The sequence below is a fragment of the Mugil cephalus genome, chromosome 7 (assembly GCF_022458985.1).
Source record: "Mugil cephalus isolate CIBA_MC_2020 chromosome 7, CIBA_Mcephalus_1.1, whole genome shotgun sequence".
NCBI classification, from domain to species: Eukaryota; Metazoa; Chordata; class Actinopteri; order Mugiliformes; family Mugilidae; genus Mugil; species Mugil cephalus.
In genome coordinates this window covers 13,123,424-13,145,439 of record NC_061776.1, presented here as the reverse complement: position 1 = coordinate 13,145,439, position 22,016 = coordinate 13,123,424, and the positions used below count along the sequence as shown (strand labels likewise).

Sequence of the window (22,016 nt, the reverse complement as noted above, 5' to 3'; positions counted from 1 at the left end):
TTTTCTCGATTTTTCTTAAATCGCTGAGTTTAATTAAAATAAAAACATAGTATATCTTTAGCTTCAGTTCTGACTCTGCTGTTGGTCAGTGAGACAGTTGCTGTAAATGACCACAGATAAGTAAGAGACAGGGAGACCGTGGGTGGGAGATAAGGCCGGAGTGCATAGCAGATAAAAGCAGACACCAAGTCAGAGGATTTATTCCGTTGCGGACTTAAAACGTGTTTTAACGTCGTCGGACGTTTCTGTGTCTCCCCTTTAAGCCGGGGCTCCAGGTGCAGGAGCCGGTTCAATTCACAGGGTTGATGTTTCATTCCTCTGCTCCAACTTTAACATCTTATCACTATTTAAAGAACATCCTTCCAGTTAATGAATTACTGTTGCTGCATGTATTACAAATTGAATGAGTCATTTTAAAATTCAGAGGCTCCAATTCCTTCGACGTTTAGCTTAATAAAAAGAGTGCCGAGTATATTGAAGTTTTTAGTCGGACAACTTTCCCTTGTCTCAGGGAGGTTCTCGGAGCTGGCTCGTGCAATGTCATATGGGTGGTCTTGTAAAAGACTGAAAACCTTTTCTGTGGAGGGAGGGTGAGGCGTGAAATGACTATTTGGGAGGTGCCTGTCTTTTCTCTGTCTCTAACCTCTGACTTGTCAGTGAATCCGGAGCAAGAACAGTGTGCAAAGTTATAATTTTACTGTTGAAAATTAGATTAATTTGATTTAATTTCATTTTAAAATCCACCTTTCCATCTAAAAGCTCACAACAAGAGACTTTAAATGCCAAAATAAGCAGAAAATTAACTTTTCTGGAGATCTATTTTAAGACTAGGTTGTATTAGTCACAAAAGTCCAAAGACCAGAAAGTGTTGCACAGCGAGGTAGTGGGAGAGGGGCTGGAGGACATGGAGAGGAGGGAGGGAGGGAGGGAGGGAGGGTGAGGGAGCAGAGGGAGGGATGTGAGAGACCAGTCTTTTGGATTTCTCATTAATTCAGCGTGGCCCTCTCTTTCAGTTTTTTTTTTTCCTCTTTCTTCTGAGCCCGCCCCCTGACCATTATCAGCCCAGGCCTTATATATGCAGCCTGTTGCTGCTGTTGTTTGTGAGTACACACACTTTTTTAGTGTAGAAAACTAGCAGACCTACAAGCAGGACAGCAGCCACCATGAGAGAGTTCAAGAGCAAGGATTTCTGGAGGGCTGTGCTGGCCGAACTGGTTGGCATGACCCTTTTCATTTTTCTGAGCATCTCCACTGCCATCGGGAACACGAATAATAGCAACCCAGACCAGGAGGTGAAAGTGTCGCTGGCCTTTGGACTGGCTATTGCCACACTGGCCCAAAGTTTAGGCCACATCAGTGGAGCCCACCTGAATCCTGCAGTTACCCTCGGGATGCTTGCCAGCTGCCAGATCAGCGTCTTCAAGGCCGTCATGTACATTGTGGCCCAGATGCTGGGTTCATCCCTGGCTGCTGGCATTGTTTATGGAGTACGTCCCAGTACCACCGGCGCACTGGGGCTCAACGCTGTAAGTAGGGTTTTTTCATTTTGATGTTGCTGACAGAAAATCTGATCATATGAGATTGAGATTGTGTTTAAACCTTTTGCTGATTCGGTGCCGCTCACGTTGTTCTTTGGACATTTCACGAGTGCTTATTATTGAATAGTGGTGACACATGACTCCAGCTGATCGCACTTTTGCACGCAAATTGCAAATAAAAATGTGCAACATCAGCACTTTAATATTACCGTGACAGCTGTTTCGGTAAACCGAGGTGTGGCACAGAAAAACATGCTTAGCAGCAAACATGCTTAGCAGCAAACATGCAGAGCGGTGTGTCGTCAGCCAACATCAGCTATCTGCTCACCGGACTGCTCAAAGCTGGCCAGACCTGATAACTCCCCACTGCTGAGAAGCTTCACAGTCCACAACGTGGCGGCGTACCGCAGCTAAATTGCAGGTTTTCCACAAATGAAAAATGAAAAAGCAGCGTGGCAGTCTTTGCCAAATTGCTGTCAGACACCCAGGGCATTGCTAAATAGAAAGTGGTCATGATGAGAAACGATCCATCTTAATGACACACACTGACTGACAAACTGCTGTTGTTGTTTTTGGATTCCTCTTACTCTCACAGCTCAACAATATCACTCCCAGCCAAGGCGTGGGTATAGAGCTCTTGGCAACCTTCCAGCTGGTGCTGTGTGTCATTGCAGTCACTGATAAAAGGCGGCGTGATGTCACCGGCTCAGCTCCTTTGGCCATTGGCCTCTCGGTGTGCCTGGGACATTTGGCAGCGGTGAGTTTTACCTCAAAATCCTAAAAATGTTTACCTAGGATTAGATGGAGTACACACTATAACCATCAGGAAATGCAGTAGAGCTGTAAGAATGGAAGGAATTCAGACATTCCCTCTTACGTTTCTCTGTTTGTTGCTGAATACAGATCAGCTACACAGGCTGCGGCATCAACCCCGCTCGCTCCTTTGGCCCGGCTTTGATCCTGAACGATTTCACAAACCAGTGGGTAAGTCAGACGCAGTTTTTTTTTTTCTTTTTTTTCTGCGTGCATATTATCTGTCAAGCTTAAATAATTCAATAACTCCCTAACCGACATATGACTCCATTCCTCGCGAATCTTTCCGCACAAAGTTAATCAGTCACAGCACCTATATTGTTTCAGAAATGCGCCGGGCTCAGATGTTGACAAAACCCTTTCAGCTGGTCCGCTGTCTTCGAGCTGTTCCTGTTATTATATGCCGCGTTAACTACTGCCAAACCAGATATTGATCAGAGTTGTCCATTGCAGGTGTACTGGGTGGGTCCGATGTGCGGCGGCGTGGCGGCGGCGCTCATCTACGACTTCCTGCTGTACCCCAAGTTCGATGAGTTCCCCGGGCGCATGAAGGTCCTGGTCAGCGGCCCGACTGGAGACTACGACGTCAACGGAGGCAACGACAGCACGACCGTGGAAATGACGTCCAAGTAGTGCCACGAAAATCACAAGCACTCAATGTAAAGTCTATACTCCTGTACAAAAAAACAAAAGCTATTGAATTTAGTGTAGGGTGTTATTTTTTGTGCCTTTTTTTTTTTTTTTTTGAAGTACCAATGAAGAATTATGGTCGACGGGTCACTAAACGTCACTTTGTAACTCACACCTTTGTTTGACCCAGCACCAACTCATTATCTGCCACTAAAGCGTGTAAGAAGGGATCGACGGAGCAGTGGACTGAATTCATTATTTCCAATATCAGTATTTTATGTCGAGCCATTTGTAAACATATTTCCATGTACCTGTATCACTTCCTATTTCTGATGCATAATGTATTGTTTGAATGTGTGCACTCTTGAAATGTCTCACTTTTTTAAGTAAAATAAAACACTTAATGTTAGCGTCTGGTACCCTTCATCTTTTTTTCATGTAGATTTGAACTTTCCTTCCTTATCTGATTAGCAGAAACGTATCAATCTCTTAAAAATTACAGCACAAATTTTAGTTTATTCACACTACATGTGATCTTACAGTTATATAAATAAATAATTTTAGTTTAGTTTAGTTAGTCTATGTTAGGCTACGTTACATAATGTTTCTTTGCAACTCATCCAAGTTCGGTCCGAGGCATCAAACTTTTGTCCAATTGGGAATCCGTTTTGTAGGATTTATATGACAACATACAACTGTACTGAGTCTGTGATCGCCAATCCGTGACTCAAATGTAAACAGAAAAGGTCACAGATCAGATTAGTAACAGCCAAAGCGATTAATTGGTCTTTAGTTGCGCATGCAGAGATAAGTTATTAAGTTATTAATCTTATCTGCTGTTATTTGAGGTTGAGTAAATCTACATGCTGCAGGCCTTTACTCTAGAAATAATTAGTCCGTCAATAATTAACCTAAGTCTTGGCCCTGGATGCAGCTACTGCTCTCTCCCTGTCTTCTTTTGTTTTCTTTGTGCAGCCTCACTAATGGATACCTTTCTCCCACTTTACGTTTTCAACAGGTGAATGAATCTGTGCTAGGTTGCCAGTGCGCTGACCGATTTCCAGCAGCAGCAGTCAAGAAGCAGCTGATGCCGGAGCCTCTCTCTGACTCTCCCTTCCACCAGCCCCAGAGAGGTTCCTCATCTTCTGGCAGATTATGAAACTTCTGTTGGCTTCTCCATACCCACTGTTAGATGATACCATTATGTGTCGCTTCCCTTTCATTTTTAGTCACATGGGTCCACACACGCCCACTCACCCGTTACCCGACCCCTCATTACCTCCGCGTTGCTCGAGCCTGACTGTTGTTCTACTTCCTTATTTGTCTTCTGCACTTTATTTTGAGCCCTTTTTGGAGCGTCCTGCTACGGTTTGGCTGACCCCATCCTGACCTACGCATCTTTTCTACATCTTTATCTGTTTTACTGAGGGTGAACTGTGTAAACTTTTATCTTATGAGTCTCAGAGTGGTGCATTTAAGTCCCCCCCCCCCAGGCATATATATATATATAACATATTAACATACTATTTCCTTGGCTCAACCCCATTTGGAGCATCCCTTCCGAGATGTACAATATGTAATGAACTATGTAAGACGATGATTAAGGGCCAGATTAATTCCCACTGCACTAATGATTCACTGTGAAAAAGAAAACAACACAGGTCTTGATGTGCTGATGTGATCTGCCAGTTCAGTATTTACTTGAGCTTCCTTGGGCTTACGAAGCTTACTCTTTAACATTAATGATTCCTCTTCATGTTATCAATCATTCTTCCCTTCTCCCCCCTCTTCATTTCTCTCCATTCACCTGTTTTTGGACTCAAGCCCACATTTCTGTTCTTATAGTCCAAGGGATATATGTGTATATGGTCAAAGATGTAAGTGCCAGAAGTTTATAAGCCATTTTTAATGCCATATTAGTGCTTTCTAGGCATGCCTACTGGTTCAAAATCACCAATGAAAACGCAGAGGAAGTCGTTTTCTGTGAACCTGAGCACTGAATTTTTATGGGTCCAGCAGTTTTCCAAGAATCTCCATTTCTTAGAGTCTCTCTGCCTCGACTCCTCCTCTGTTATTTCAATAACATATGTTTTTATTATGCATTATATGTTACTTTAAAACGTATAACCACCCCAAACCCATTGCATATCATAAATGCACAGTGTTTGTAGCGGCTGTATGCATTAATCCTTCTTTACTTCTTTGAGTGTCGTCCTGCAACAACAGATGATGTCATTGTGGGTGGTGCGGACCACAAACAGTTCCACGAAAAATGTGATGGGAAATGTGTAATAGGTAGATAATATGTGATCAGGAGCCTTATTTAAGGAAAACTTAAAAGCAAAGCCTCAGTAGTCTTTTCCCCAGCAGAACAAATGGACAAGTGGATGTATACTCTGTGGATTACCTGCTGGAGATGGCTTCACTGAGCAAAAAGAAATGTGTTTTTTTCACCACTACTTTTATAAGTTGTGTTCATTCACCGCGTCATGACCCATTTACGGAACTGGAAGAAAAAGACTTTGAACTTGTAAGTACCATTTTACTCTGCTTAACAGACCAGCGTACATATTGATTATATACTTCACTTGCCTCCGTTTCTGCGTGATTAAGTAGTGTGTGTTCATTTTATAAACTCTGTTGGCTTGAGGTCCCACTCACATAACACGCAGCATAATAAATCCTCTCAGAGGTTTATGAGAACACCTGCCACTTCATCACGTCCATGCCTCTGGAAGACCAGAATCAGGAGATCAGTACTATTTATATCTTATTTACATCTGAAAGCCAGTGAGGGGTGTGTGTGAACATCATGGGCGAGTGGAGGGTTTCACACATGATGAGGCACTAACACTGGCATGTGATCAAAAGCAGCGTCTCTACCGCGGGACGTTTCCCCAGGGATGTAGGACTCTTCAGAGGTCTCTACGGCAGGGATCTTATTTCACCCACCCGAACGAGAATAGGAACTTTTGGGGTGGGGCTCGCAGCGCTGGACGTCACTTATTGGTCGAGTGCTCACGGCATTTTATGCGCGTGGCTGTACGCGTAGAGGGAATCAGAAAGAAAAGGAAAAAAATGGGCCCTCCTCAACCAGAGACAGTGTCACTCAGGTGACAGCCGTCTTTCTCTCTTGTACCACAGCACTTCTGGGAGCTGTACAGTTTTGAGCACAACCTTGTGCAACAATTGTGTCCCATGATGCTTTAACATCTAAAAGAAAGTAATTAAATGTAAAACGTGTAGATTCCAATGAACTAATCACATGTTGCCATACATTTATCTTTAATCTAATTCACTACAGTCATGCTGGATTTATTTTATTCTTTTACATCTTAAAACCTTAAACATTATTTTGCATTTTATTGGTGGTTTTACTTAATATATTCTATTGTACAAAAAACAGTGGTGTCTCATTACTCTTGAAAAATGAGCGAATTGGTCTGGTCACTGATAATGCAATAAGATTATACCATTAATAAAGTTCAGTTCTCAATCTGTGTGCAGAATTTGCACGGAGACGTGTGGCGTTTAACCTCTGATCTCGCCACCCCCGCCTCAGTCTCCGGTGGCACTTTGTCTAAGGCAAAGTGCAGTTTCGGATTATGCGCCTGCATGCATATAAAAAGTTGATCTTTTATCAAATTAAATGAAATCACATTTTACATTTTACTTTACAGCTTCATTACCCCTCTTCAACCCTGCTGCTGTGACATAATACATATTAAATCCTAACCGTTATGCCATCGCTTTTATGGTGGAAAATAGGAATCAAACCAGTAAAAACTAGTTTTATCTGATGAGGAATACGTGGGGAAGTAAAAGCGGTGACGCCCCAGCTAAAGGTGATCCTTTGAGAGGTTTCTCATTCCTCCTACTAAAAAAAAAAACAAAAAATTTTTTAAAAAAACAGACATGAAGCAGGGCGACCCTTTAACCCGCCAGTCCTTTCTCACAGAACAGAAGAACGGGATGCTGGTTTCCTTGTCATGAATTCAAAAGGTCCCATTTCCTTCACAGTGGCAAATGACTGATGTTACCTTCAATGCAGTTAGCCCTGCGTGACACGTGCTCAGAATAGAAGAAAGAAGAAAGAAAGGAAAACCATTCAGCGTGTCCCTCACACATCAGTTGGAGGTCTGACACACATCTAGTGTCTTGTGCTTGGAGTTAAGCCAAAGCACTTGAAAAATGGTGTTTTTCACATGTATCAGTTGTTACTTGAAATATATTTACAATTTTAAGGTACAGTAGCACTCAGTTTAATCGAACTATGCTCAAAATTCGACTTTCTGAATGCGGTCCTTGTCCCACTTTACATGCAACGGAGAAAATCAAATAACTGACAGGAGCATGTCCTCCTCCTCCACACTAGGTGGCGATATGTCTCTTTTCAGCCGGTTAATCGTTGCCCCCTTTCCGGTTGACCTATTGCATCACACAATACAAAACACAAAAAATACAATGAAAGCACATAAAGTAATGAAATGACGAAATTATTTGAGTTCTATCCAATCATTTATTTAGTAAGATTTTATCCAGAAAAAAATAAAATAAAAACCTGTTTTATCAGTTTAAAAAGAAAGAAAAGAATAAAAGGACAAAACAAGACCTCAAGGTTGCAATTAAGTTGTCCAGTTAAAGTCCAATTAAGGCAATAATTTGTTTTTTTTCATGTGCATGTAAACATACTGATTAAAAACGCAACACAAGCATGCAGTAAATGTGGGTACTCTTGTATTTATTGGCTATTTTCCTTTTTAATTTCACCAAATACGATGATGAATTAACCATTTGTTTCCTCTAAAGCACATTTTCCAGGGTTTTTTCTCTGTCTCACTGTCACGCAGAAAATTCTGCTTTTTGTGGACTTACACGAGCCTTCATTTAAACTGGAAAATGACTGAGCAGAGCAGGAGACGTGGGGGTCACGCTCACTGGTTGAAGCACATATCTCTCAGCTGTTTCTAATCAGGCCTGATTTTTGAAAGCCACACACTTGATGAATGCTACTGAATGCCACCCATGTCGTCGGTTTGCGCTCACGTTGGGACCATGTATTCGTTCGCTGGCGTCATCTGAGCAGCCGTGTCAGAAATTAAAACGTGGGCTTTTTGGAGGGCGGTCCTGGCTAAATGTTTGGGAATGGTCACCTTTATCTTCGTTGGCCTCTCAGCTACGATAGGGGACCGAAATAATACCTACTCTGACCAGGAGGTAAAAGTGGCATTTGCCTTCTGGCTGGCAATTGCTACATTAGTCCAGAGCACAGGTCGCATCAGCGGTGCTCATATGAATCCTGCTGTCACCCTGGGCCTCCTGACCAGCTGCCAGATGAGTGTCCTCAGAGCCTTTCTCTACGTCATCGCTCAGATGTTGGGAGCAGTGGCAGGCAGTGCCATTGTCAATGGCGTTAGGCCAGAAACCACAGATCCTCTCTGAGTCAACAAGGCAGGGTGGAAACCATGTGTTTCCAGTTTTCCCTCATCATGACTGATGAGCACTAATTAGGTTTTGACATCCCTTTTCTTCTGCAGGTAACAAGATAAGAGCTGCAGAAGTACAGGACATAAATAAGAATGCCCCTAATAACCGACATGGAAATAAGAGGCAAACGACAAACTAAAACATTTCCCTTGTCTGCTGTAGCTAAATGGAATCAGCCCCTACCAAGGTGTTGGTTAGGAGTTCCTGCTCACCCTTCTTCAGCTGGTCCTGTGTGAGCTGGTGCTCACAGACAAAAGGCGCAACACCGGTGGATTTGCGCCTCTCGCAATCGGATTGTCTGTAGGGCTGGGACACCTTGCAGGGGTGAGTCAATCAAAACATTCCTCTGTTTCCCCTGCCATTAATTTGGCAGCTGGTTTCTCCATCTCGCCACGGCCTGATACAATAGATTGGCGTATGAACTGGTTGTAAATCAGCCACTGTATGTAATCAGCTGGTGTACAGCCAGAAAGAGGCAAGCAGTGTTTTCCTGTGATATGGTTTGCAGATCAGCTACACAGGATGCGGTATCAACCCCGCTCGATCCTTTGGGCCTGCAGTTACACAAGACTCCTTTGACGATCACTGGGTACGTATTGTGGAACGTATTTTAAGTGTCTGGTGAGTCATTCATATCGTCTGTCCTGATTGTCTTTTTAGCCTTGTTATCCTGCAGTGACAAAATGAACCTGGTGGATGTTAAAGGTTTAGAACGATCAAATGATCAAAAGTGTCGACAGTGTGTACCGAGTATCAAATAAAATACTTTCTCTCAACTCCTTCTGTCTGATGCTTAAAAGTGTGACCCGAAATAGTGTGCAGTGCATCTTTTTTCTGTTTCATCCCTTTTCTCCTCCCCTCTGCACCCAAAACCTCTTCACTATAAATAATGAGGCGCCAACTAGTTGGTTTTGACACGCCAGACACTTTTGTCGCAAACATGGCAGAAGTGAAAAGCTGGGGCTTTTGGAGGGCTGTGGCTGCAGAGTTTGTGGGGATGTTACTGTTCATATTCATCTGTATTGCGGCCGCCCCCGAGAAAGACGAGAAAGGGGTGGCTCAGGAGATCAAGATCTCGCTGACCTTCGCTCTGGCCATCGCCACCCTAGCTCAGACTTTGGGGCACGTCAGCGGAGCGCACCTGAACCCCGCGGTCACTCTGGGACTCCTGGTCAGCAGCCAGATCAGTGCAGTTCGGTGCGTCTGCTACATCCTGGCACAGATGCTGGGGGCAGTTACGGCTAGCGCTATCGTGAATGGAATTAAGAGCAGAACATCTCTTGGTGTTAATGAGGTACGGTCCTAGTCCGTTTTATGACTTGCATTTGACATGTATTGTACTCCCAAGATAAAATCTTCCATAATATAAACCACTGCATTTGGTCCAGTGATAAAGCTTTGCCTTTTTTCTCTTTTGCAGCTAAATGTTGGTGTAGGATCGGGTTTTGTCATCGAGTTCTTTGCCACCCTTCAACTGGTTCTGTGTGTGCTAGCAGTGACTGACAAGCGAAGGAGTGATGTTAATGGTTTTGCACCGTTGGCCATTGGACTGTCAGTGGGTCTTGGACACTTCGCTGCTGTGAGTAAATCCATATTCGAACCACCTATAAATCACCACTGTAGACCAACTAATCATGAAATCTATGACTTAAGGGAGACTGAATGAAAGCGATGACACAGAACAGAACAGGGGCAGATTAGTTTTATTTGTTTCGGTGAAGTTCGAACATATTTTGCATTGTTTCTGCAACTTAATACATTTTTACTTGGTATTGTTGTGAGTCTACAATCATGTTTAGTCAGTTTCTCTCTACCAACACAGTTTTTCCTATGTTTAGGAAGTGATTGTCACGAGTCCAGACTTTTCCTCTTCGCTACATTACATAATTCCTGCAGTGCGTCTGGCTAGCACGCCAGCAGTTCACAGAGAGGCTGCGGCAAATTGCAATTGCAAAGGCTGCTAGGCAACTGTCGCATTGGGTCACATGCAAAGCGGCAACGCACGTCAGCTTCAATAAAGAAACGACAATCACCATTTTTCCGAGAGTGTTTGGCTGTAAACATAAGGCCATTTTTGCAGAGGTGCAAGCAGGTCAGCGCTTTGATCGCTGGTGGTGGAGCGATTACACGGTGGCGACCAGAAAAGGTCGCATTAATTAAGCTCTTAGTGTGAACAACTTTTTAAAATGCGCTTGGAGTTGTATAACACTGAAAATGATTCTACCCTATCAGCACGCTTTAAACTCTCAGTTAGGTTAGAAGCAAGGTTTGAAATATTTGATTTTTGATGCAATGCAAAAACTGCAACTGCCAATACAAACCGTTAAACTGATACGTTGCCGTTTACAGATAAGCTACACTGGATGTGGCATCAATCCTGCTCGCTCCTTTGGTCCGGCTGTGATAAAAGGCCATATGAGCAACCACTGGGTAATGTCAGCGCACATGTTCGTTTCTTTGTTCTGTAATGTCAAAGACAAACTGTATCTCATCTCCGCTGCCTTGTTTCCAGGTGTACTGGATCGGGCCGATGTGCGGCGGCATAGCAGCGTCCCTTATCTACGATTTCATTCTGTGTCCGCGGACACGTGGCTTCAGCTCTCGCATGCACGTGCTTGTCAGAGGTCCAGAAGGTGAAGATGGTACAGGTGAATTTCGAGGAGAAGACGATGACAATCAAGAGCCGCACCAGTGGCCAAAACAATGAACATTGATTGCACATTGCTTTTCTGATGCCAGAAAGAAAAAAAAAAAGTTTGTTTTTGTAGTTTTACTATGAGCGTTTTAATTGTTTTTACTTCCTGTTTTTGTCTTTTTTTTTTTTTTTTAAAGTAAGTCTGAAAATAAAGGCACTTTTCAGTTTCTGTGCTTTTATCTGAAATAATTCTCTTCATGCTTTTCCGAGTTCAAAACAAGGTCAACATGTCCTTGTTTACATCATGCAGTTACCAACATAATGTGTATATTTAAATATGCATCACACTCTGTATACACTATCATCCTATTGAAGGCATTTGGCGACGATCCCAAAAAAAATCCTCTTGAAACAACAAAAGGATGTGGCTCAGGTAGTTCCACATAAAGGCACTTAAAATTCCTCACAAGAAAAGTCATGATGATCCAAGCTGTGGCCATCACGAAGGTTTCCTGTTTGGCTGAGTTACAACAATGTCCTCTCGCCGTCTACGCACGCGGCCCCTCTCACATCCCTTTTTTATGGCCCGCGGATATTTGATGGTCCACACACCCCGGGCTAATCATTGAAGCACCGTCAAATGACTTTAAACGCCGCGGCAGGACGTTTCTCAACAGAAACCCTGTGTTCTGAGGGCAATTCAGCCAAGGTTGTTTCAATGCGCGCTCGTTATTCTTAGTTTAATCACTAATCAGGGGCAGGATAACCGCCGTGGTTGGGTGCACATCCCCTTGTCGAGCACTCCCATTATTCTGCGCCGCGTGAGATGATCATTAACGTGTGAACGTGTGTGTGTGTGCGCCGAACAATTTTACAATGTTGTGGAGTAGTAAAGTTGTACGTTATGTTCGAATTGAGACACAGCTATGCAGGTGGAATATTACTCTGATATGCAGCACTGCATCTAATGCAACATTCGACTTGGTTCAACACACTAAGGCTATGAAAATTTCCTCATATTAAAATCAGATTGAGGCTATATAGCTACATTCAGTGCATATATCATCACCCTCTCCCTTTAAGGAGGAATATTCCTCCACCCCGACCTAAATTTATCACTGAACTATATCTGTGTTGATGGTGTTATCTCACTTTATGGCAAGACACTTCTTCACATGATGTTTTTTTTTTTTTTTTTTTTTTTATGGTGGACTGAATCTCAGAGGCTGTGTCATGTGACGGCAGGGGCCAGTCTAAAATCTCCGTCCTTTTTGTGTGTGCTTAACCTCAGAGGTCAGGGCATTGTGTTTGGCCTCTTGTTTTGAAGTTCGTCCCCAACAGCACAGACAATGCCCTTTTTGTTGCCCCCTCGCTCATTTTGCCTGAAAAATGGTTTGGCTCTCGCTCGGGAGCTTGATTATTCCGTAACTACTCAGCAGCGGGGCAGCGTTGATTGCTCCTCTAATTATGTTTATCTCGACAAAATAAACTGCTGAGAGTAGAGGCCTGACCCGATTGAAATTTCAAAATTATTTCAGGGTGACAGATTCAATGTTTAACCCAAATTCTCATTTAATCGGTGTACTTTCTTTTCACTTTAAAAATTGACATACATGAAATTAAATGAGTAAACTTGATTGATCTTACTAATAAGATATGCTAACAAACTGCCTGTGTATGCAAAGCCTGATTCATAGTATTTTCCTGGATACTGTGGATTATTTTAAATTAGTTGCAGAGAAGTAAATATTCACCTGTGTTTTTAATGCATTTAACTACAGCAGTCATCAACAAATTTTGAATAACGCTCCTCAAATTCAAACTTTAGAGAAATTAAGTAGCATTTAAAAAACAAAACAACAACAAAAATAACATATTTGTGACCTGTGCTCACAGGTTAATGGTTTACTGACAAGCTGGGGTAGTGCTGAGGGATGCATTTGTACGGTAACATCTTAAACTTGCACACGATTTGTCTTTTACCGTCTGACTTAACCAAACCTCTGGCCTTCTTCAGCGCATCTCTGCACACTGACTGATGGCGAGGCCTTATCTCTGACCCAAGGAGTTTCTTGCAGCGCTTACTCCCTTTCTGCTTTTCATCAGTTTTTGGCAAACGCTCAATAAGCACTGTGTCAGAAGGGAGGGGGGTTGTTGTTGTGAGCTGGGGGTGGGCACTGATGGATATCTGGGGAACTGTGTGCAGAGCTCTGTGTATGAGAAACAACGTGCCAATCAAAACTGCAGAGTGAAACACTTCTTACTTCCCCTTTTTATGACCGCTGTGAGTGAACAGATGTGATGAAAGCTATCCCTCAGCTCTTTCTGTGTGACACTACTGGCCTACATTTTCACAGGTTGAGGGTTTTTTCGCTGAACATCAGCACAAAATCCTTCGGTTCAGTTAACTGACCAACTGTAACTGCAGGTTATTAATACGGGCCGCTTCAGACGTCTTGACATGAGTAACTGCTGATAAATAGAAGCTCAGAACGGGACCGTAGTACATCGATGAGGGAAAACATTATGACCCCCTTCCTAATATTGTGTAGATCTCCCTTGTGTCTCCAAAACAGCTGCCTGGTCTGGTCTAGGTGGGTGGTACATGTGTGAGTAACATTCAGGTCCAAAAGTTTCCCAACAGAACGTTGAATTGTCACAAGATGGTCGATGTTATTTACTTCTCCTGTCAGTGGTCATAATGTTTGGCGGATTGATAGGAATTCCCTGACAGTCCCAATGAAATTAAATTAGAGAATAAAGAATTAATCATGTATTCCCATGACAAGTCCTCATCCATGGGACTTATTTCATGACCCTTCCTATGACTCCAAATGTATTTTTTGTTCATGCACAGACACTAAGCAACATCCAAATGAATGATATTAGTCAGTGCGTTTACATGCACGTGCAAAAATACAAAAATAAAGTATTGCCTTAATCTGACTCTAGCTGGACACTTTAAGTGCATGTAAACACGTTACTAAAATTGGAGTTCTCCTTATCCAAATGAGACACCCAGATAGTGCTACTGGAATTCGTTTTTCTCCGGCATGTATACGCGTAATCAGACTACAAAAGGGCAACCGCGTGTGCGCATGCTCCACGAACGCTGCGCTGGCGTATGACCCCAGAACAAAAACATCCTAAAAAGCCAGTCGCAGAAGAAGAAGAAGATAAATGGATTTGGTAGAAGAACCACCTGAGGGAGAGCACATATCTTACCTGCAACCAAAAGTAGCGCGCACATTAAAAGAGCTTTTTATTATATGACGTAATAGGTCAACTGGAAAGGGGGCTGTATTAACGTGGTAATATCCCGCTGAAAAGACGCATGTCGCCACCTAGTGTGGAGGAGGAGGACATGGTCCTGTCAGTTATTCGATTTTCTCCGCTGCATGTAATCTTGGACTGTATTCAGAAAGTCGAACTTCGAGCACAGATCGATTAAGCTCTGCATATAAACGCAGAATAAGTGTTTTATATGGTTGATGGATCATTGTGTATGTGACTATAGCTTTAATTTAAGAATTATAATATAGCAGACTGGACCTTTAACGTATGACGTCAGAGCGCAATGCCCCGCTGGTTGTAATATGCTGGGTGAACTTGGTGATCCTGTCAAAGAATTCAAGCCCTGCAGCGCAGTAGTGGCCCACAACACACGGAAATGTGTCACACAAACACAGGCTCGCATGCAGAAAACACACTAATTTGACTCCTGTGACCTCTCTAAAGCCTTCTCATAAACACTGAAGGCCAAAGAAGACCTTAGCCCTGTCCTTAACCGGCGGTCTAACTAGTGGGGACACATAAAAACATCATGTGACCAGTATTTAATATTTAGTCAGTAATTGACAGAGGTTCAAACAGGATAAATATGTGACATGTGGTACAAGTCTGAAGGGTTTCAGTCATTCTCTTGACTTTATCTGTGACATTATTTATTTTCTTTATCAAGAAACTAAAACTAAACAAACATTCTGTCAAAAAAAAAGTGCACTGTGTGCCAGCTACAGTGAAACACAAGGTGGCGTCGCAGTGGAAATGATATCTGGCTCTATAGAGTAACAAACAACAACAAAAAAAAGTCTGGAACTCATCCGTCAATCAAGTGTTTCTCTAATTCACTTCAGAGTAGATCTTTGACTGAAAGTGCAAAACTGTCAGGACTGTGGAAATTATGTTTTGAGTCATTGTCATATAGAGATGTAGAAAATGAGGCTTTAAAACAAAGCGCTTTTGAATCTTCAGCAACGCAATGCCGCCCTCTAGTGACAAAAGACAATAATGGCATGAGGGGACTGTGTGTGTGTGTTCGTTTATGCTCAATGGTTCACACATTTTGCTTTAGTGCTTGTAGCCCTTGTCGAGTAACCTGCTGTCTAAAGAGTTTAAAAACATTCTTGGACTTGATTAAAAGCGACTCTGGAGCTGAAAGTTGGACAGGACATTTTATCCATGTGTGTGTCAAACCAGATTTTTTTTTTTTTTTTTTTTATAGAACAGAGAAAGAGTGCAGGAGAATACATTATTTACACAGTTAATGTTAATTCATGGTTTTTAAGCACTTATTGCTACTGTAATACATGATTAATTCAGCTAGTTTTAAAACATTCAACAACTAGTTTAGAATTAATGAAGATTTTCCAGCTGATGTCTCTAATATGTAGTGATGCTTCACAATTTGCAGTTATCATAAAGTGTTTATTGGACAGATGGCTTGTACATGACTCCACTCCATTAAAAGTTTTTAGTGGCCATTAATGCAAGTTTTAAAACACTGTGATTTTTTTCCCCTCAAATATATGTGTTTCTTTTCTACATTTTAAATGCACAAAAATCATTTAGATACATCACACTTTTTTTCTGAATTTATTATATAATTTAGTTTTACAATAGCCTATCTTCAGCCCAAGAAATTTCTAGATGGTCTCAGAGACAAGAACATGTCATAAAGTTTCAGTACACAGTGTTATTGGCCTCTAGTTACACATCTAATGCATTTATGTATGTTAAACTGAAATTAAGTCATGTAGAGAATAAACTTGTTAATTATAATCTGCACAGCTGCATGAAAACTGGGAATTTCTTTTTCCTCTGTCCTGCTACTTTAATATGGATTATTTTATAACTCAGAGCTCAGTTATAGAAGAGATGTGTAGACATTAGTATTGTTTTTTTTTTTAATGCTGATAATGAAAGCATTCATTCATTCACTCATTCATTCATTGTCCGTAGATGTTAGAGCATATTCCTGTTGATGTCTGAAGCTTCTTCCAGCAGGCAATGGACAAATGATGTTTTTGTCCAATACCGTAAGGACAGGCTGCCAGAACATCACAGGGTTAACACAGAGAGACACCAGGCCACTCTGGACAGGGCTCCATCACAGGACAAACACACAGAGACAAACAACCATTCACACTCACATTCACACAACAATAAACAAAAATGGGGGTTTTGGACGGGGAGTGGGTGATAGGACAGCGGTTTTGACAGAGGTCAGACTGAGGCTGGGTCTCTCAAGTTCTTCTGAAAATGTTGAGGAGTCGCTTCTTCAGAGATTTCTTCTTTACTTTTTTTGGTGCCTCCTCAACCTGCTGTTCCAGATGTTGCTGTCCGTCCATTGATGCCTCTCTGGAGTTTTCCCCCTCCTCCACCGTCTTGTTGAGGGCCTCGGTCACGGATTGTAAATGTTGCTGGAGGTCGGCCCTTTCCTGGTCCCACTGTCTCTTTTGGTTTTCCAGGTCCTCCTGCGTCTTGGTAGCTGCAGCCGTCATAGTTGCTGTAATCACTATGTTCTCAGAAAGGTAGTGGAGTTTCTCCTCCTCCCACTGACGCTGTTGCTCATCCATCTGAGTCCGCATTAGAGTCAGTGCAGCTTTAGCTTTAGCGGTCTCCTCTGCTTGTTGTTGAAGACAGGCCTCGGCTTCCTTCCTTTTTTTTTCTTCTGCCTGGAGAGCCTCTTGTAGCTTTTTACCCTGCAGGGAAACATTTCCATGCATTTCTGTCTTCTTGCTGAGCTCCTGATGAAGAAGAGCCATCTCTTCTTTTGCCTCTTTTCCTTGGGCTGTGAGCTGTTCTTTCAGTTGCTCCAACTCTTTTCTTAGAGCAGCCTTTTCTTTCTCCAGGGAATAGATCTTGTCTGTCCCTTCACCCAGAATTCTTTGAAACTCCATCTCCGAGATCTGAAGTAAAGTGTCGTTCTTGATCCCAGTGCTGGTGAGTTCAGGCTTGACAGCAGGCTGTGGTTTCTCAGTTATGTTTCCACGCAGCATTTGGAGAATTGGATGTACTTTAGTTGCTGCAGGCTGCTGTGTGGGCTCCAAAGGTTGCACTTTGATCCTTGTGGTGGTCTGTGCAGGGTTTGGTGCAGCAGGTACGTTGAGAGCAGTGACGGGCATTTCTGGAGCTGCACACTGGAGCATGGTAGAAGGCTTCACTTTAGGTGTTGTCTCAGCCCGTTTCCTTGGTGTGGATTGCTGTAATTTAGGTATCCAATCCCTCGGTTTTGGTCCTGGTTGGACTTTAGGTCTTGTGTCCATCCTATCTGGCCGTCTGGAAGGTTGGTCTTGATGTCTTGTGTCCATCCTGTTTGGCTGTGTGGAATGTTGGACTTTAGACCTCGTGTCTATCCTGTATGGCCCTGTTGAAGGCCTCATGGTAGCCTGTGGACGGGTGTCTCCAGCTGCCAACCCAGAAGTTGGCGGAGGTGCTGTGGGTGCTGCTACAGGAATCTCTGGAGATGCACCATGTACAGCAGGAGCTGCAGCGGGTACTCGTGGAGATGCAGCAGGCACTTCTGGAGACGCGACAGGCACTTCTGGAGATGTGGCGGACACATCTGGAGATGCGGCAGGCACTTCTGGAAATGCAGTAGCCATATCTGGAGATATGACATGCACTTCTGGAAATGCTGCAGTCACCTCTGGAGATGTGGCAGGCACATCTGGAAATGCGGCAGGCATTTCTGGAGATGCGGCAGGCACTTCTGGAAATGCAGTAGCCATATCTGGAGATATGGCAAGCACTTCTGGAAATGCGGCAGGCACCCCTGGAGATGTGGCAGGCACATCTGGAAATGCGGCAGGCATTTCAGTAGCTGGCTCACGTACTGTGGGAGCTGCGACAGGAATCCCTGGAGCTGCATCAGATACTGTGAGAGCTGTGGCTGGTACTTCAGTTGCTGTACCAGATAGTTCGGCGACTATGGGGGACAGTGTAGGCGAGGTGGCAAGTGATGCAAGTTTGGTTCCCTGCGCGTTTGGCTTAATCAAACCAAAGGTGATTTTAACTGCCATCTTGTCCTTCTTCTGTTTTCGGGGTCCCCTCAGGTTAGCGGCCTTGGAGTTCTTCTGTGACTCCTGAGGTTGAGTCGGCTCGGTCTGGAGAGCTGGAAAGTCTTCATTGTTGAGCTGGATGCTGATGTTCTGCTCAACCTCCTCCTGGAAGTTAGAAGTGATTTTCCTGGAGTCCGTTGGCTGAGACTTCTCCTGGTTTTCCTCTGCAGACGTTATGGCAGACTTCGTTGGAATGTAGACTTGGTGCCTAAAGTCACGCAGGGTAACTTTAAAGGTTCCGTGAACCTTGTAATGGTTTGTAGCACTGGTCTCTGGAGATGTGGCAGGCACATCTGGAAATGCGGCAGGCATTTCTGGAAATGCGGCAGGCATTTCTGGAGATGCGGCAGACACTTCTGGAAATGCAGTAGCCATATCTGGAGATATGGCAAGCACTTCTGGAAATGCGGCAGGCACCTCTGGAGATGTGGCAGGCACATCTGGAAATGCCGCAGGCATTTCTGGAGATGCGGCAGACATTTCTGGAAATGCAGTAGCCATATCTGGAGATATGGCTAAGCACTATCGTGGAAATGGCGGCAGGCACCTCTGGAGATGTGGCAGGCACATCTGGAAATGCGGCAGGCATTTCTGGAGATGCGGCAGCATTCGGAATGCGTAGCCATATCTGGAGATCTGGCAAGCATCTCTGGAAATGCGCAGCACCCTGGAGATGTGGCGGCCACAGTCTGTAAATGCGCAGGTCATTCTGGGTGTGGGGGCAGGACTTAGTAGCTAGTCGTACTGTGATGCACAAATTCTGGAGCTGCATAGATACTGTGAGAGCTGCTGCTTGGTACCTTCATTTGCTTGTACCAGGTACTTCGCGGCTGTGGGGACAGGGTTGCGAGTTTGCAAGTGATGCAGATTTGGTGCTCGTAGGTCTTTAACGGCCATCTTGTCCTTCTTCGTTTTCGCGGTCCCTCAGGTTAGGCCTTGAGTTCTTACTGTGACTCCTGAGGTGAGTCGCTGGTCTAGAGCTGCAAAGTCTTCATTGTTGAGCTGGATGCTGATGTTCTGCTCAACCTCCTCCTGGAAGTTAACAGTGATTTTCCTGGAGTCCGTTGGCTGAGACTTCTCCTGGTTTTCCTCTGCAGACGTCATGGCCGACTTCGTTGGAATGTAGACTTGGTGCCTAAAGTCACGCAGGGTAACTTTAAAGGTTCTGTGAACCTTGTAGCGGTTTGTAGCACTGGTCTCTGGAGATGTGGCAGGCACATCTGGAAATGCGGCAGGCATTTCTGGAAATGCGGCAGGCACTTCTGGAAATGCAGTAGCCATATCTGGAGATATGGCAAGCACTTCTGGAAATGCGGCAGGCACCTCTGGAGATGTGGCAGGCACATCTGGAAATGCCGCAGGCATTTCTGGAGATGCGGCAGACATTTCTGGAAATGCAGTAGCCATATCTGGAGATATGGCAAGCACTTCTGGAAATGCGGCAGGCACCCCTGGAGATGTGGCAGGCACATCTGGAAATGCGGCAGGCATTTCTGGAGATGCGGCAGGCACTTCAGTAGCTGGCTCACGTACTGTGGGAGCTGCGACAGGAATCCCTGGAGCTGCATCAGATACTGTGAGAGCTGTGGCTGGTACCTCAGTTGCTGTACCAGGTACTTCGGCGGCTGTGGGGGACAGGGTAGGCGAGGTGGCAAGTGATGCAGATTTGGTTGCCTGCGCGTAGGTCATTTTAACTGCCATCTTGTCCTTCTTCTGTTTTCGCGGTCCCCTCAGGTTAGCGGCCTTGGAGTTCTTCTGTGACTCCTGGGGTTGAGTCGGCTCGGTCTGGAGAGCTGGAAAGTCTTCATTGTTGAGCTGGATGCTGATGTTCTGCTCAACCTCCTCCTGGAAGTTAGAAGTGATTTTCCTGGAGTCCGTTGGCTGAGACTTCTCCTGGTTTTCCTCTGCAGACGTCATGGCCGACTTCTTTGGAATGTAGACTTGGTGCCTAAAGTTACGCAGGGTAACTTTAAAGGTTCTGTGAACCTTGTAGCTGTTTGTAGCACTGGTCTCCATTTCAAATCGAATAGCGTTTACTGTTCGAATCTCTGACTGTTGCTGTGTTGAATATGAAGTAATCTTCACGTTCGCTCGCTGTGTGTCTTCTGGTAGGTGTACCGATCAATAACTCACGTGTGGCTTTTAGGAGCTGATCCCTATTTATACTCACAGCAACATTCTACAGATCAAAGCCATGATGACATCACATACCATCAAAGATTCTGACATACATTCCATGGCAACCAGTGTTACCATAGTTACCTTGAAAAAGTAATCTGATTACTTCTTTAAAAAGTAACTTAGTTACAGCGATGACATCACATTATAACATCATATCAGGTCAGTGTGGACACATGAGAGGTGATCTCAATTAATCAATCAATCAACCAGTCAAACCATAAATAAATTTATCTTGACCTTCAAGCTGGATGTAAAACTTATTCAATGCAACCAGTAATTTGATTCATCCATTCAGCCTCAACTTCTGTGGAATAAAATAAATAAATTCCTCTGTGTAATAGTGACACACCAAAAGGAAACATAACGAATGAGTAACAAGCTGAAAATCTTGTTGGTGAATTTGTTGGTTTTGTTAGTCTCCAACTCCTGAAATGTCTTCATGCCTCAGCAAAAAAGATCTAACAAATATCAGATTTCTATAAATTTTCAAGAGCTACTTTCAGTTCTTTTCCCACCATTTGAAGAACAGAACTAATGTTATGTGAGAGATGGACGGGACAACACTTGTGGTAACGAATAGTTGCTCCTAAGTTTATGCTTGTGACAAAAATACTACAAAGATACTACATCAGTGTTAGCTAGTGTCACTTGGATGAGAGACAGCAGCAGAATGTGGAGGCAGAGATTAAAGATTTACAGTTTAAATCTTTTAGTCTTTGCATTCATGACATCAACAGACTCTAAATGACAATCAAATCAGTTTGAAAATATTAAATAAACACAAATGTAACACTAGAACTCTGGAAGACACTTGCTCTTTGTAAATTCACTTTAATACAGACATGTCTACAACTTGAAGATGAGCGTGGGCTGCTGAATATGAACCAGTGTCAGCTCATCACTGAAGGAATAAAATGTTTACTGAGAGAGGGCTGGTTCCCACTGATAGCGACAGCCTGGTAAAAAAATTAAATAAAATAAAATATATGACAAAATGAAAAATGTAGACTGTATCTAGTACAGAACTTTATTTTTTTTCTCATGAAAGCAGAATAATTATCCTTTTACTCAAAAAATATTATTGCAACCTTACTTTCCCAAATATGTCTATTCTTTTATATGAGACAAAATTACAAAAATCACATTTCTCTCAGATTTTGGGGAAAATGTGCCTAACTTTTGCATTACACACAACAGACAATACCAAAATAGAAAATACTCTCCCCAAAAACGTGTTTGCTTGTTTGCTCAGCAAATCTTCACTTCTGTGAAAAAAAAATGGTAAAATGAAAAATCTAGACTGTATCCGTAAGAAGGGATTTATTTTTTTCTTATTATTAATTTTTTTTTTCCGTAAGAAGGCATTTATTTTTTTCCCTCATAAATGCA

At 43.3% G+C, this 22,016-nt stretch overlaps 2 protein-coding genes across 3 annotated transcripts; both read left to right on the top strand.

The window, feature by feature from the left end:
* The first annotated feature begins 1,076 nt into the window (after positions 1-1,076).
* LOC125011369 (aquaporin-1-like) lies at positions 1,077-3,390 on the top strand. The gene is made up of 4 exons (XM_047590553.1): positions 1,077-1,526; positions 2,134-2,295; positions 2,442-2,522; positions 2,805-3,390. Exons 1-4 carry the CDS (start codon positions 1,164-1,166, stop codon positions 2,982-2,984), a joined length of 786 nt encoding a protein of 261 aa, XP_047446509.1. The 5' UTR covers positions 1,077-1,163; the 3' UTR covers positions 2,985-3,390.
* A 1,148-nt stretch (positions 3,391-4,538) lies between these two features.
* Positions 4,539-11,332, top strand: LOC125011490 (aquaporin-1-like). Of its 2 annotated transcripts, XM_047590741.1 has the most exons (6): positions 4,539-5,511; positions 8,631-8,792; positions 8,977-9,762; positions 9,889-10,047; positions 10,818-10,898; positions 10,981-11,332. In XM_047590741.1, exons 3-6 carry the CDS (start codon positions 9,358-9,360, stop codon positions 11,173-11,175), a joined length of 840 nt encoding a protein of 279 aa, XP_047446697.1. In that variant the 5' UTR covers positions 4,539-5,511; positions 8,631-8,792; positions 8,977-9,357; the 3' UTR covers positions 11,176-11,332. The 2 variants fall into 2 exon arrangements, with proteins under 2 accessions (XP_047446697.1, XP_047446698.1); XM_047590742.1 differs by having other exon boundaries at positions 8,631-9,762.
* Positions 11,333-22,016: the final 10,684 nt, after the last annotated feature.